Raw genomic sequence first — 16639 nt, 5'->3', positions numbered from 1 at the left:
TATTCCAGTGGTGGTAATAAATGTGTTTTTTTTTTCCCTGTGGGGGCTGTGTGTGAAGTTTTTATTTTCTGAGTGTGGTGTATGGGTTATATTTTTTCTTGTACAGCCCAATTTGTATGAGTTTTATGTTTTTTCCTATTGGGGACAATATGTGCGTGTGTTGCTTTTTCCCCCTGTGGGGGCCAATGTTTGCGTTTTTTGCAGGTGGGGCCCAATCTGTTTATTTCTGTGCGCTCCAAAATTTCTTGCATGTGGTGCAAGAAGACCTGGACCTGCACATAACAGCTAGGCAGCATGCAGCTGATTGTGCAAAGGAACCCAGTGGTGCTTGATTATTTTTGATTAATGACACTGATAGTGCCCACTTCGTTAGGAAGTGATCAGTTTGCTAAAGGACCGCCTACTCTTCCGGGGGTGCAGGGAGCTGCACACAATTCCGGAAGTCTCCAGCAATATTTCTCAGATCAGACAAGTATGGTATGTACGTAGTAGAGCAAATGTCCAGAAACAGCTTGGATTGTGGTGCTGATAGAAGGTAATCCATGCAAAAGTTTGAATAATGAACTTTTATATAACTATGCAAATGCGAGAGGTTTAATTTTAAGTTGTGTTTTTTTTAAATGGTAATGATTCATGAATCAAAGGTGGTCTGACTGAGTTGTATTATTTGCACACTTGTTCTGTCAGATGTAGGCATATGTTCAGGAGTGTGAGGAACATCAGCCTCGTAAACAGTTCTCTGTATGTATGTGCTGACTGGCAGGCACACTCACATGAGGTATGTTCAACATGTGCCAGCAAAGAGGAGGGCTCTTATCTCTAGATCTTGTCAGACTCCCTTTCTGTTAAAACACGTTTTTGTGATGCTGAGATTTAACAGCAGTTTGCGCAATATCCTATCTCATTATAAAGAGAGAAGATGCTTGTGTTTCTGCCTCCCTTTGTGATGAAACATTCCTGCAAATGACAGATGGTGAAAGTACGGTATATAGTTGGGCACTATTTACTGACACTGCAATGACTTCCTAGGCTAAGGTTCCAAACTAGCTACAGTACAGGAACACTAAACTGGAGGCAACATACAGGATAGACGGTTATTTCAGCAATATTATCGTTTCCGGAAAATGTCAACATGTAATGCTTATGTATTTGGCCAAATACAAATATTTGTGTATTTCAAGATGCTTGTCCAGTTTCCAGCCCTTAGAAATACAGTACTGCTATAAAAGGAGACTACTGTACATCTAAATGTGTGGGTTTCCTCATTATCCAAAAAGTGCACATACAGATAGAGCCATCCTCATCTAGCCATTTAATAGGATTAATTGAGCCAGAGCTGTCGGTTTAATCCTATGCTAATCACCTACTGTATCGTTCTATGTACTGTATTGCAGCTGAGAACAATAGGCCTTGGTGAGCCATGGCTATCCAGAGATGGCTAGTTGAAGAAGGCTCCATCTGAAGAGGCCAATTCAGACCTGCTTGCAAAGGTGCCGACCCTGATGGTGGTGGTCTGCACATGCGCATAGAGGCCCCAGCAGCAAGTGCTTTCACCTAAACTTTCATTCTCCGGAGCGCTCACTGCCTGATTGACAAGCATGGGTGTTCCATAGAAATGCTGGGTGGGCCCCAGGGAACGCAGGAGTTCCCTTCCTGCTCGGGTTGGGTGGATGACGTCACATGACATCAGCGCCCGCCCCCAATTCAGAAAACAACGTGCAGCAGAAAAGTAAGTTCTGGGCAACTTTTCTGCGAATGTGTACACATCCACTTGCAGCATAGCAAGTGGATCGGGCCGACAAGGTGGACATGCGTTCGCAAGGACAGCGGTAACCTACTGATATACGCAGCCAAGCCAACAGGTCTACCATAGGGTAATCTCAATATGTCCTATCAAAGAGGAAGCTTTGCTCATGCACCCTTGAGTATATCACCTGCCACTGCCCCAAACCCGAATATCTCCCTTTGGTTAAAAAAAGGAACACCTAGTTCAACTGCACCACATCTATGTGCCCCAGCTTGTCACAGCACTCCTATTCCTCTGTGCAAGAACAGGTGTATCAATGCTTGGAGAGAAATAAAGTGGAAGGAGATAAAGTACCAACCAATACCTCCTAACTGTCATTTTCAATTACAGCCTGCATACCTCCCAACATTGGACTGCCTTGCAGAGGGGCAATTGGACTGCCTTGCAGAGGGGCACTTTGCGTGCCGAAGACGTGCCCCTGTTTTTGCCAGTGTGAGGGCATGGCTAGTGGCTGTGTAAGCTGCTGGCTGGGTCACCAGTCCCTCAGGCTGCATTAATAGACGATGTGCGCATGTGTCTATTCATGGGTGACAGCCCCCCCCCCCCCCGCTATGGGACACTGCCGGCCCCAGACCGGACGCGGGAATGTCCGACAAAAAGCGGGACAGTATGAGTCTGTAACATGGCAGTTAAGAGCTGATTGGTTGGTACATTATCGCTCTTCACTTTATATCCTGCAATGTTTTTAGACATGTCCCTCACACTTCTTACATGCATACATAATACAGAATAACCAGATCACTGTGTTTTTAAAGTGTAGAAAAAACAAAAAGTATAAAATTGACCAATTGCAGCACCTGGAGTATACAGTTAGAAGCAAGGAACTCACCCGACGATAACAAAGTTCCTCAAAGTTAAACCTACATCAATTTTCAAGTAACCCCCCTCTATTGAACAGTTTTTCCTCTGGCCTTTGATATGTTACTGCACACTAGTACTGAGCTACCAGTGATGGAAGATAAATACCTTGAAACCCACTCAGGTCAAGGTGCACGACTTCCATTAATCCACCCTGACAGCACTCCTGAAGTTCAGATGCTTAAGCATTTCATTGCCACTGGCAGAATTTACTTTGCGTCTATTCTAGAACTATTTGAACTGGGACCTGACACAAAATAACCAAAAAAAAAGAATCACATACAACTACACAATTACTGTAGCAACTTGCAGATGACTGGAAACAAAGATAACATTACATATACTGTATGTAGCATGTCTATATAGACCATCATTGGGCTGATATGTGTACCCAGATTCAGGACACACAGCAGATGCATGGGGTTACCAACTATTAATATGATTATTGACAGTACATTTCACCTGTCCTATGAAAACAATGCTCTAAATCAGACCCAATTCTGATGCTGCTATAAGACAACATGGACTTATGCAGAGTTGGATGTCCTGTAACTCCATCTGTACCGCATAAAAAGGCAAGTATTGTTTATCAGTTAGATCTGGTGCATAGCATATACATGGGGGGTTATTCTAATTCAATTGGCCCCCGTGCGTTCGCGACTGCGCATAGGTTTTTAAGCGCATGTGCAGACAGAAGTCCAACGGGGGGTGTGGGGAGGCAGGCCTGGGAATTTGCCTTTGGGAACACCCATCGTTTCATGGGGGGGGGGGGGCAGCTCATGTCAGCAGATGTCAGCTACCCGCCCTGTCCTCGTAGAGGTGTCTCAGATCTGCGAGCGCTGAAGAAATCATTTGACGTTTGCCGACCATCGAATGATTTCTCCTACGTGCCCAAGGCAAATATTATTATTATTATTATCATTATGCAAATCATCCATTCGCATGCCTGCGGGGGTCACGGGGGGTGGGGGGGATGAGCAGCATTTTGGGGACTTGCAGCCTTGCGACTGCGACTGTAACCAGAATGAGGACCAAGATGCATGCTGCTCTACCCCTGGAGAGAACAGTAGTATACTGTATGCACCTGGTTTACACCACAACTACTAAAACAATGTGCACAATACAGTAGAAAGGTACATGTCTGAGCAGTGTTCTGAATAATAATGTCACATTCATCATGTAGAAGGAAATTAGATCAAAAGGCAAATTCAACATTAAAGTCTTTATCAAGCTCAAATCTACACATCCATTGCCTAACTCTTAAGATCATTTGGAAATATACTTTATTGGAGTGGGACAATTGCTCATCCCACTATAACATTATTATAGTATTAGCATTACTAAAGTCTTGGCCTATATGGGAGGGATTCCGAGGCAAGTGGGAAATCACAACTACAGCTGAACTGCATCTTAAATAGCAGTTCACATTTTGCTTCAGGAGTCCAGCATCTGAATATTATGCACCTCCAAACAGGTGCAAGTGGATTAATTAGCTCAATATTCACCTACATTGGTATGAATACGGCTACATATAAATCATACTTGCCCACCACAATATCGCCCCCCCCCCCCTTGCTGGTCAATCAAGGGAATCAAGCGCACAACACCCCCATCCTCCCCCCGTGCCGCAGTATCATCCGTACCCCCCCCCCCCCCCCCCGGGTGGATTACCTGGGGCGCAGCCAGGCTTTGCACCGACCCTGCCTGATCCTCTCCTTTAGGGTGAAAATGCTCTGTTCCTGGACTTCCTATGATTGCCATAACCTGTGGTGAAACACCTTTCTTATCAGTTACCTAGCTCACCACAGGTGATGATAATCCTACATTACCAAAGAAGTCCAGGAACAGAGCATTTTCTCCCTCATGGAGAGGGTCAGGTAGGCAACTACGGTATAAATTCTTGGTTCTCATGTACAATTAAAAAAAATATGCATTTTGCATTCAAAGAAAGTGCAAAATGTGTTTACGTCCAACTTTACATGAGCCCCAGGTAACAGCAATGCTATAGATATTGCATGGAGTTGTTAGGCCGTTACATTGTTGAAAATACCGCCTCTATTCTTAGTACTAGATGCAGTTAAGGTGCCCATACATGGTACAATTGTTTGGTACGATGAGATGCTCCAGCAGCTCAAATGTATGTGCTGTAAATACTTTTTTACTAGATTGCATCTCATTGCATTGCAAAACTTATGATCTAGTCCAAATTGCATACAATAATTGTACCGTGTATGGGCACCTTTACAGTATGTGTAGCACAATGTGTCCGTACAAATGCTTGTTGTCGGTACATGTGTATGGAATTGCACATAGGTTGGAGTCCTGTAATTTAGCAAATTTATAGCAATTTACTGTATTTATAGGATTACAAAATAAATCTATTTAATTGTTTCCAAAACTGAGTGTGATTTGTTTTATCCTTCTATATTTATTTTGGTATGTTATGCTTTTAGTTTGCTACTATTTCTCCATTGCCTGCAGCATCCAGATGCTCTGACAGCGGAGCTGACTGAAGAAGTGCATAGTACAGAATGCTGCGGGGAAGCCGCTCAACGCACTTCCAATACTCTGGTAAAGGGAAAGAGAAATCACAATATTTTGTCTGTGATTTAAAAAAAAATGTCCATGCTTGAATGCACAGGCCTTACTACAGATATGTGATTAAGTCTAGCAAACTAAGGGGGTGATTCAATAAGGATCGCAAGGGGACGAATTCGGCCATGTTCCGAAGGTGGGGGACTGCGCATGTGCACATTTGCGCATATGAAGACCCCTTGTGCAAACGCCTTTGGCGAGTATCACACTCGCTGAGGTGTTCACACAGGTAGAGGAGGGGGCTGGTGGAGAGTTACGCCCAGCGTTTTTTGGGCATCCGAATGAAACGCAGGCGGGTGGACTCCGTGGAAATAACGGGAGCTCACTGAGCAGTGAACGACAGTGATGGACAATTGGGAAAATAGGACATACAAAGTGGAAAAAAATAAACGCAGACAAAGGTAATGGGTCCGCTGCCCGTGAGAGAACTTGTAACTAGAAGAGGACGAGCTGAAACTGGAGGATCAACCATGGGTGCTGAGAGGGGGTTTTAAAGAGTCCAGCATGCACAGATCAACTGATGAGGAGGACAAATGTCGTCCTTTGTCAAAAGCTGCCCATGTTGTTTTTTTCCAGACTTCAGAGACATAGCCCATGTCTACTCTGGGAAAAACAGCAGATTTTGTCCATGCCTCCTACAGTACTCGGGGCCTGCAACTTTCTCAATGGTCCTGGAAGAGCTTAAGGCCCAGAGTGGATATTCTGACTTTATGCATTGGTAGCGAGGCAATGAAGTCATCTGCCGCTGGGCTCCTGCTCCCAAGGGGGCACCTCTCCTCCCTGCTTGTTTTAATCACTTTATTGAAAGCTATCGATATGGCTTCTGTGGTTGCTGACACCTGCTCCTAACATTCTTTTTGCAAGTGGCACACCCTGTATTAGAACCCATGACCTGTCTTGCTGGAGACAGACACCTTACTACTGAACTATTTGGGGGCACCAATATTTATCTTGCCTCCGGGGCACTAGGACGAACTTATGACACTGGTTGGTAGTATAGCTCAAAGCAGGGTAAGCTCTAATACATATATGTGTTTTTAGAGAACATGTAAAGATGTGAATGTTATATAGGCCTGATACAGTGAGGTAGGGAATGCCCTACCTCACAAGAGATAACGCTTGTAGGCAGGACTATTTGACAACTATGTACATCAAACTGATATCTATATTGCACTGTAATAATAAAACAGCCAGTATTTACTCTGCACAAAAACAAAATAACTCACTCAAATGTAACTCTCTCTGCACCTGTTACATCTGCCCCACCTGCAGTGCACATGCTTTTGTCCATTAGAGAGTGAACCAGAATCAGGCCCTGAGTGTGTACAGAACCAATGCATAGCAGATGAGAAGGGGAGTAAAGAACACAGCCCACAGGAGGAGGGAAACCGAGATGGAAGTATGGGAGGAAGGGACCTGACACAGCACACGGAAGAGGTGAAGAAGAGGACACAGCGCATAGAGGGAGGTGACGTGAGGATGCAGAGCATAGGGATGGGGCAACTTGATGCCCAGCATTTTGATACAGGTTATAAGGGTGTTAAGAGCATTATGTAGCCAGGCTGGTGGTCATGCTACACCCAGTGTATCATACATCTGGGTGATGGCACCAACTGTACTACCCTCCTTTTGGCCCTGAGAGGTGGCGCTGTAGATGGTACTAAGGAAGTACAGTTATGTGATGTGTGAATTAGTTCCACAACATAAAGTACAGAGTCTTCTGGGTCCAGAACATAAAATGTAAATGAAGGGGAGAATGTGCCAGAGATAAAGAAGTTGTATGATAGATGGGAAGTGAACCAAAAGAGAACTTTGCTAAAGAGTCAATGGTGGTGTGCAGGAGATAACCCAACAATATGAAAACAACAGAGATGCCCATTACAATCAATATGCAAAGCTGAACTTTAGTCTTTACTGTAGAAAGTAGGGCAGCCACAGTGGAATGTTGTTAGGTGACGCCTAATACCAGAAAGTCAAGAATGGAGTGAGAGGAGAGTACATAAAATATTTATATTCTTCCCAAGCTTGCGTAGGTTTACTACGAGTACACTGGTTTCCTCCCACAAGCCAAAGATATAGTATACTGGTAGGTTAATTGGCTTCCAAAAAAATCAACCCTAGAATGTCTGTGTGTGTACATGTGGTAGGGAATATAGATTGTAAGCTCCACAGTAAAGCGCTGCAGAATATGTGTGTGCCATATAAATAACTGGTAATAAATATTCCTTGCAGTGGTGCTCATACGCAGTGCAGGCAGGGGTGGATTTAGGGGTCAGGCCCCCCCTAGGTACAACATTTTTGGCTGCCCCCAGCTATTAGGTGTGTGGGGTGCTGGGGGAGAGAGAGACGAGGGATATGGAGGGAAGAGAAGAAAGGATTCGGACAACACCCTATTCCTCCTAATGTACACCACTCCCCCTACACCCGTACAGGCTGCACTGTCCCCCCCCCCCCCTTCCCCCCTTCTGTATTGGTGGCACTGTGCACCTGAAAGCTATGGCAGCAGGTCTGTTGAGTCTTGATTAGCGCAGGGCCACCTGGTCTTCTGTTCACTCCAGCAGCTTGGCCTCAGGTTCTCCCTCTCACCAGCGCTGGCGGGGGAGCATGAACGTCAGGGGTGTGGTGCTAGTGGGAAGAGCAAGGGACTGTGGTGGTGCTGCTGGTGGGAGTACAATGGGACCGCGGCTCACTGGTAGATCCCTCTCATCAGCACTGGTGGGGAGAGCCTGAAACTGTGGTGGATGGAGCACGTGACTGCAGCTGTGGTGCTGGAAGAGAACTGAGCTGGCTCTGCTGGCAGGAGTACAATGGGACTGCACAGGGCTCCATATTACTGGCTCTGGCATATCACGGTCTTTCTCTCAGCAGCCCCAATGAGGAGAGCATGAGACTGCGGCAGCGGGAGAGCGGGACTGCATCTGCGGACGTGGAAGGGGGAGCGTGGGACTGCCCACAGCACTACTGTATATTAAAAATTCAAAGGGTGCATGGGATTACCAGCACCCTCCATAGTTAATCAGTGACAGTGGCTTGACAGCTGCAGCCCATAATAGGTGCTGCCCCTAGGCCCGTGCCACAGGATAATTTTTGCATGTCTGCTTGGTGTGCCCTTTTTGAGGACTGTATCCTCTGAGACTATGAAGGGCATCTGATTCCATTTACCCCATGGTCAAAATAGACTTTTTAGCCCAATAGTACTATCAGGCAAGCCATTTACAGACCGTATTCAAAGTGTGGTAAATGACACATTATTGGGCAATAACACATAGGATCCGGCCGGGAATAAGTTCCTGGTCCCATTTGTTATCGGTCAAAAAACATGTCTCCTGGGGCTGCTTATCGAGGATACTGCTGGAGAATCCCCGATAACTGTTGGCCTTGGATTGGAAGTGGATAGCCGTAGGGAAACCCATTAGCAGTGGGGTAAAGTACAACTGGTAATAAAATATCCCCTCTATTGCCCAAATGCAGAAGCCAGTAAGCTGTATGCACAGGTGAGATTTTAGCAATTTTTGTGCCAAAAACAAACAACAAAAAAAAACAATACCAGCGTAATTTGCCTATTAAACTGTTGCCATTTTAAATCGACAGGTGAATTTATAAACATTGTTATTACATTTGGGCCTGCATGTAGTGGCTGTAGCTGTTAGTGTTTTGTTCTAGCCTGATCTACCCAGGGCCATAGTAGTTAATAGAAAAGGATAAAATACAATATAAATTACTATGTACAGCAAAGTATATTTGTTAAATGTTTGTGCTCTAGAAACAGGATTGACCCTAGTGGTCCACTGTCAGTTGTTCCAGATCTTGGAACAATATCTTTCCCATTATCTCATTTATGACCATTTACCGGCTGCAGAGCCATATGGCGATGGTAAGTATCCAGGGCCAGGTCCCTGTGTGAGTGTCCCAGGCCATCATCTGACCTTTCATTGGACAGCTGTGTCAGATGATGAGGCTCTTTCTTCATCTCCTGGTCCAGGAGCTGCCTCTTCTCCAGTCTTGATGAACCTGTTAAAGACAAACTGCAATGAACTTGGCAGTAATGTAATATCTCTAAACATACGCTAGCTAAACAAAACAATGGTAACATTACTAGTCGAGACAAAAAGCTGGGGGAAAAATAACCCGATATTTTTTTTAAATTATATTTGACCAAATGCTACAAAAATAATTCTAATTGAAAATATGTTCATTTTCCATTTTTCCTTGCTCAATAAAAATGGTTCTCAACCACTGTCTGACCCATATTCTTATCTATTTTGGGATTTACACTGCACTGTGTCAGTTCCCCCTCCTCTTGAAATGCAAATGTATAGAACTCAGAAATAACTGTCCATTATTAACCTTCCTCCTGCCAGAAAGATGAACTAAGCATGACGCAATTGCCATAAAGACAGATTATAATTCTAATAATAATTGTTATAAAAATGATATACACTAATAAAGTGAAAAAATATTTGCAATGTAATACAAATAGTGGTTCAGGATGTCTTAAATATTTATTTAAAAAAAAATGTTCTAAATCAACACATAGGTCCAGATGCACTAGGCTTAAAAAGTGATAAATTGAGAATGATAAACAGACAGCCAATCAGTCCTAACTTCCATATCACAGACTGTGGGGGTTATTCTGTGTCACTCAGAAAGGCACAATCACTCTCTAATGGACAAAACCATGTGCACTGCAGGTGGGGCAGATGTAACGTGCAGAGAGAATTAGATTTGGGTGGGGGGTGTACTTCAAACTGAGATCTTTATTGCAGTGTAAAAATAAAGCAGTCAGTATTTATCCAATAAAACACCCAAATCTAACTTTCTCTGCACATGTTGCATCAGCCCCACCTGCAGTGCCCATGGTTTTGTCTATTAGAGAGTGATTGTGCCTTTCCAAGTGAATCAGAATAACCGCCTGTGTTTGAAAAATGCCAGTTAGGGGCTGATTGGCTGGTTGTTTATCACTCTCCACGTTATCAATTTTTGAAGCTTAGTGCATCCGGCCCATAAAGAATTATTGCCTTTTGTGGTGTTCTGGGAAAAAAAGTTCATTTGGCTGCAGACTACAGTATAGACAATACTGCAAGGAATATTTATTTATTACCAGTTATTGATATGGCACACATATATTCCGCAGCGCTTTACAGTGGAGCTTACAATCTATATTACCTACCAGAGGTGTACCTAGATATTTTCACATTTTCTAGCAGCACGCTTTCGCTACCCGGAGCACTATAGGTCTGCTAACCATATACATTTCTAAACATGACATAGCAAGTGGCTGAATTCTACAGTAGCTACAACATGTCTGACCTTTCTCAGTTTACATTGTGCTCATAAAATTAATCCTTTTAAATCAAAATATCCCATAAACTGTGTAAATTCTCAGCAAACCTAAATCAGTGAGGTCCTTTACTAAGTTTTACATGATCACTCAAATACTTTATATTACATATATACAATTCTAGCACATAATACCTTAGTAACCATGGCCCTTATTCTGATTCGGTCGGTACGGCCCGCGTGCGGCCGTACCGCCGATGTTTGGACTCTGCACATGCGCAGAGGTCAATCTGCGCATGTGCAGCCCCCTTCGCCGCAGACGTATTTCGTCCGCCGCAAAGGGGGCGTATAGGGGCGTGAGAGGCTTCATGCCCTCATTTCCCTATGTGTACGCCCCGCGTTTCATGGGCGTTCCCATGCAAACGCGGGGCGTATGCATGGTAATGAGGGCATGACGCCCTCATTACCATGACATGGGGGCGGAAAGCTGACGTCGCCGGATGTCAGCTTTCAGCCCCCATACAAGCTACCACACGGACGATTGTCCGTGTGGTCTTAGCTTGCGGGAGCTGCCGCGGCGTGCGGGCCTGCCTTCGATGGTCGACGACCATCGAATGCAGGGGGCAGCTCCCACCATGGTGGAGGCGTAGCCTCCACCATTTTAATGCGGATCGCCAGCCGTCCGTGTACGGACGGCCGTGGCGATCCGTCTGGTGGGCGGCCCTTGGTTTGTGCGGTCGGAGCCCCGTGTGCGGCTCTGACCGCACCAACCAGAATAAGGGCCCATATATTGATCAGTAATAGTTTAGCAGTAAATTATTTTTTATGGTTAAGTAATCAGTTATGGAAATTCCCATACATTGATTTCACAACAATTCTTGTTGTTTAAGACTTTTTTCACAGTTCAAGTATTTTAACACAACTATACGTTCATGCATGCAGCCAGTCTATCATTGGAAACATAAAGCAGGGATTCTTGTAAGAAGATCAGAGTAAGGTGTAACACCAATTCTTCAGACTATTACATTTATTAGGGGTATTGCTTGGAACTTTGGCCCTTATTCTGGTTGGTGCGGTAATATCCGCGTGCGTTCGTGCCGCCGATGTTTTGTGTTTGCGCATGTGCAGAGGCGTCTCTGCGCATGTGCGAGCGGGACGCACAGCCACATTCCGCATGAAATGTGTACACTACGAACAGGGGGTGGAGAGGGGTGTAAAGGGCTGTTTGGGCTCATTACCATATGTTTACACCCCGCGTTTCATGGGCGTTCCCATGCAAACGCTGGGCGTACATATGGTAATGCGGCCGTGACGCACGTGTAGGGGGCGGACATATGACATTGCCGGATGTCAGCTGCCCGCCCAGATCTCTGCTTTTGCACGGAGAAATGCCCGTGTGAGGTTGCGGGAGCTGCCTGGCCACTCGGTCCTGCATTCGATGGTCTGCGACCATCGAATGATGGGGGAGGTTCCCTGAGATGGAGGAGGTGTATTCATGAGAAATACACGTGCGGTCCGTTCAGACAGCTTCTTACCGCGTACGGACGGAGTTGGCGATCCGTATGGAAGGCGGGGTTTAGGACGCACGGTGCTGGCAGCATATTCGGATCCGGCCGCACCGATCAGAATAAGGGCCTTTATTACAATCAGGCCTTATAAATGAGTTATGTCATACTGTATGTGATTTTTTATGCCATTTTTATATGTAACACTAATGGAGGTAGAAATGTCTGTGTATACTATCTGTAAAGATATTGGTGTTACACAACACTTTAATAAAGGTTATTATAAATCAATTATAAAATAATCTAGCGGGAGTGGAGCACACTGCTGGAGGCAAAAACACTGAAGAAGTTAAAACAACTTCCCTTAATTACATTTTTCAAGAGGTTTATAAAAAGGTCTAAAAAGAGGAGTTTGAGGTGGGGAAAACGTACATATACTAATACTGGTTATCAATGAAGCAAGACGCTTGATCTACTACTCCATGATACATACTGTATATTTTACAAACATAATTAGAAAAATATTTTATTTTATGTGTCTCTTGGAGTATGTGTTGTGTATTCTCAAGTGCCATATAAACAGTTCCTTTATAACACAGGTCTTCAACCTGTGGCCCTCTAGATGTTGTGAAACTACATGTCCCAGCATGCCCTGACAGTTTTGGCATGCTCTTATAGGAACAAATGTAGCAATGCATGTTGGAATATGTAGTTTCCCAACATCTGGAGTGCCGCAGGTTGAAGACCCATGCTTTATACTGTTTGTCCTATTACAGTGGCAATCGTGTCAACAGATTAAAGTTTCTCCATCACATTAGTTTGGAAATGTGTTGTATATTTTATTTTGGAAACAAGATTGGACATAGTGAATTTGATGTCCAGTTTATGTGGCGAAAAAACAGTTTATGCATTCATTGGCCACAAGAGGGCTTTTAAATCTGTAATTGCAGGATTGGGCTGCCACTGAATGGATCTTTTAATCTCATAGATAAATTGTAAGGATTAGCACAGAAGGCATTTAGACCATAAAGGACAATATTGCCACTTCAATTGGTAATATTGATTATATTTTTTATGTACCATAGAAAGACAAGCATATGGCAAAGCCTCTGGGCCTGGTTTAGTGATTCAGTGGTGGATGTCTCTGCTGCGATGTGGCATGCAATGGATTTGCGAAAATAAGCTAATGACACTACTGCGTGGATTTGTTCACAGGCACCCACTGACAGTGTCTCTGATCTGCCACTGGCATAAAAAGACCATCTTCCATCGGTCACACACAGGTTGCACCACTGATCATGTGAGCAAACCTCTGGTTTCTCAGAGTGCCTGTCGCAAGTAAGCTACAGTACTACGTCCTAATTCACAGGCTCAGACATGAACAGAAAATGGTTGTCCTCCCTTTAACTCCCTCAGATGCTCACTACCTGTCACTCACTTTGTGAATTAATCCACACTAGGGATGGCCATCGACCATTAATTATGCAAAACCATTGATTGTCTATGGCCATGTTGAATACTTTTGCAATCGATGGGGGAGGACCAGATGTGTCCTACCATCGATAATGCACAAGCAACAAATGTTTAGTGTTTCAAAAGTGTCTGGACATGGAGCTTAGCTACGCACCTAACACTCCCATCAATCCCTTCCCTCAGGCTCTCATTGGCCCATAGCCTTCTGAATTGTAAAGCAGGGGTGGCTATCGGTGGGTGAAACCATTTTTACAACCAGGTGCTCAACTGTGGACAGTTCTTTGCACCAAGTTTGCACCAAGTTGACCTGCATAGCCTACATGCGTATCATCCAAATGACAGATGGAAATGGTCATGTCTAGGTAAATACAGTATAAGTTAACATTTGCAAAACAAGGGTGAAATAAGAGAAAATATTTAGCTTGTAGTGAAAGGCTCTGATATATGACAACTGTGACTATGGAAACAAATGAAAACACCTCAGATACCAAAGACCAGAATGATGCTAAGTCCTGCAGAGAGGAAAACTAGCAACCTCTTCATGCAACAATGGAACTAGCTCAGTTGTGAAGAAGAAGAAAGGAAGAGTTAAGCGAGTCTCTAGGGGACACAGTACCACATATACAAATATTGCAAAGGTCACAGAGGTGGAAATTCACCCTACAAAAAGTTCTCTAACCAGATCAAGAAAACTGGATTAAGTATTGATCTGTGGATCAAGGAGTGTGAATGCAAACAGCCTCAAATGCACTTGAGCTTTAAAAAGCAATGCGAGTAAAGACAACAAGTGATCAGTAAACAATAAGATGAACAATACCAGGCATCAGAGACTGAGCTTCATCTCCTTATGAGGGATGTCGAGCAGGATTTAAAAAAATCTTGTAAACCACCAATATAGGTTGCTTTCATTTTAGGAAGCAGCAGACTCTTTATGTTCTTTATTCTGCATTAATGTTGCAGCATTATTATTTTATACACTTTACCTACTTACACTGGTCTGCATAAAGACACACACACACACACACACACACACACACACACACACACACACACACATACATATATATATATATATACATATATATATATATATATATATATATACATATTTATTTATATATATATATATATATATATATATATAGAGAGTATATAACAGATAACAGTGATAGCACTGATTGTTAAAGCAATACATGGATTACTCAGTGGGATGGGAATGCCCCCTGCCTACCCAGTCACTTTCCACACCCATCACATACTGTATACTAGGAACAGCAGCGCATAGCTGTTACTGACAGAGCTGGAGGGTTGGACGTGAGAACATGCCCTAAATGTTATAATCACTGTAAATTAATTTATATAAACTTCTGTAATTTGCCAGGACATGTGATTAAAAATCATATTCTAGATTGAATTAATATATTGCGATGTTATATATTTGTGAAATTGTGGGCTTGAGTTCTTCTGGAGAAAAGCGCTATATAAATGAAATTCTTATTATCATTATAAATACTTTATTACTATTACAGGTTGAGTATCCCTTATCCAAAATGCTCGGGACCAGAAGAATTTTGGATAACGGATTATTCCGTATTTTGGAATATTTTTATATTTCAATGAGGTATCTTGAGGTATCTTGCATTTATGTTGTGTAAGCAGATCAAACACATGAAATACACACAAATATATTATAGTTTGGCATGAAACAAGGTTTTAAAACATAAAAAAGTTACATGTTATTCCCCCAGTAGTGCCATTTACAGATGTACCCCGTAGGATTTTAGCAAAAAATAAAAGTACATTTTGGAGACTATGGTTTTTTTGGAATAATTTGGATAATGCATATTTGGATAAGGGATTCTCAACCTGTGTTATATTATAAACCCTTTGAGTGCCAAGTGAATTTGTCAAAATTGGTGTGAAAATTACCAAGCCAACATTATTATTCATCATAATGACCTGTCAATTTTATCTTATATATGTACGAAATATTATTTTTTTTTTTACACACCATTATTTATTTATTTATTTGAAGTTATATAACAAATATGAGCGATGCTGGCATTTTTTTGACAATATTTTGTACATCTCTCACAGAAACGTTGGCACTGAAAGGGTTATTATTATTAGTATTAATAATAATAATAATAATAATAATATGTTTCTCCAATTAATTTGTTAACAACCTGAATATGTATTTTATTTTATAAATAATTTTTATATGATCAAGGCCTAGTGAGGCAGACTTTGCTTCTTACAGTATGTGTCCTCAAATGAAGCTCTAAAAAGCAGCAGCACACATAATAATACATTTATTCCCACATGCAGAGGTATACAGATCTTACGCTGCATCCATTGGTGCACTAGTAACATATATGCCAGGTTTACATCAGACACACAGTATATAGATTTATACATGCAGGGGCGTAGAGATGGAGACCGGGACTGGGTAATGCAGGGGGTGAGAATTGTGGAAGCCATGGCCACATCATCTTAAAAAAAAACATTTATTCTCTGTGAAATGGAACAGTGCTCTGCCTAGGGGGCACCATTTGCCCTTTAGCCAGGGGCGGATCCATGGGGGTACGATTAGTGTGATTGCATCCTCCTCCTGCAGGCAAAGAAGGACTGCTATAGCTCAGCCTCAGCAGCCTCTACAGAGCAATGCAGCCCAGCACACAACAGCGATTGTTGTCTGCTGGGGTGAGAGAGAGGGAAAGGATGCTGCCAGCTGACACTAGAGGAGGGGGGGGGGGGGGGGCATTATCCAGGCCCAGGTAATTAGTACCCAGCCCCCTCCTCTTTGCGCCTCTGCATACATACAAATACATTCATAAATAACCACAACTAGGTCAAAACCAAGAAAAATGTGTCCTGATACTAATTGTACAGTAATTAAGTTAGAAACGCTCTACGCACAGTTGATATAATAATTCTAATGACAAAATAAGGAAAGACGCGATTTATAATATATGCACAACTAGAGAAAGCACATGCAGTATCGGGCATTTCTTGTGACTGGATGGGACTCATGAACAGATACTGTATCCATGGGCCTCTTAAAAAATGCTGTGGCAATTGCAGAGAAACTCAGATTGCATGCAGGGAGGTATCTGGGCAG

At 43.1% G+C, this 16639-nt stretch overlaps 1 protein-coding gene across 4 annotated transcripts in view; it reads right to left on the bottom strand.

Moving 5' to 3' along the window:
• WNT10B (Wnt family member 10B) overlaps positions 1–16639 on the bottom strand; it is a 178764-nt gene that overhangs the window by 18957 nt on the left and 143168 nt on the right. For all 4 annotated transcript variants that reach the window (XM_083169076.1, XM_083169077.1, XM_083169078.1 and 1 more), the window contains one exon: positions 9111–9271. In XM_083169076.1, the coding sequence (XP_083025202.1) occupies positions 9111–9193 (83 nt within the window). In that variant the 5' untranslated portion in view covers positions 9194–9271. The remainder of the gene's footprint in view (positions 1–9110; positions 9272–16639) is intronic.

The sequence above is a fragment of the Crinia signifera genome, chromosome 2 (genome assembly GCF_055691185.1).
Source record: "Crinia signifera chromosome 2, ASM5569118v1, whole genome shotgun sequence".
Taxonomy (NCBI): Eukaryota; Metazoa; Chordata; class Amphibia; order Anura; family Myobatrachidae; genus Crinia; species Crinia signifera.
This window is presented reverse-complemented; position numbering and strand designations above follow the sequence as displayed.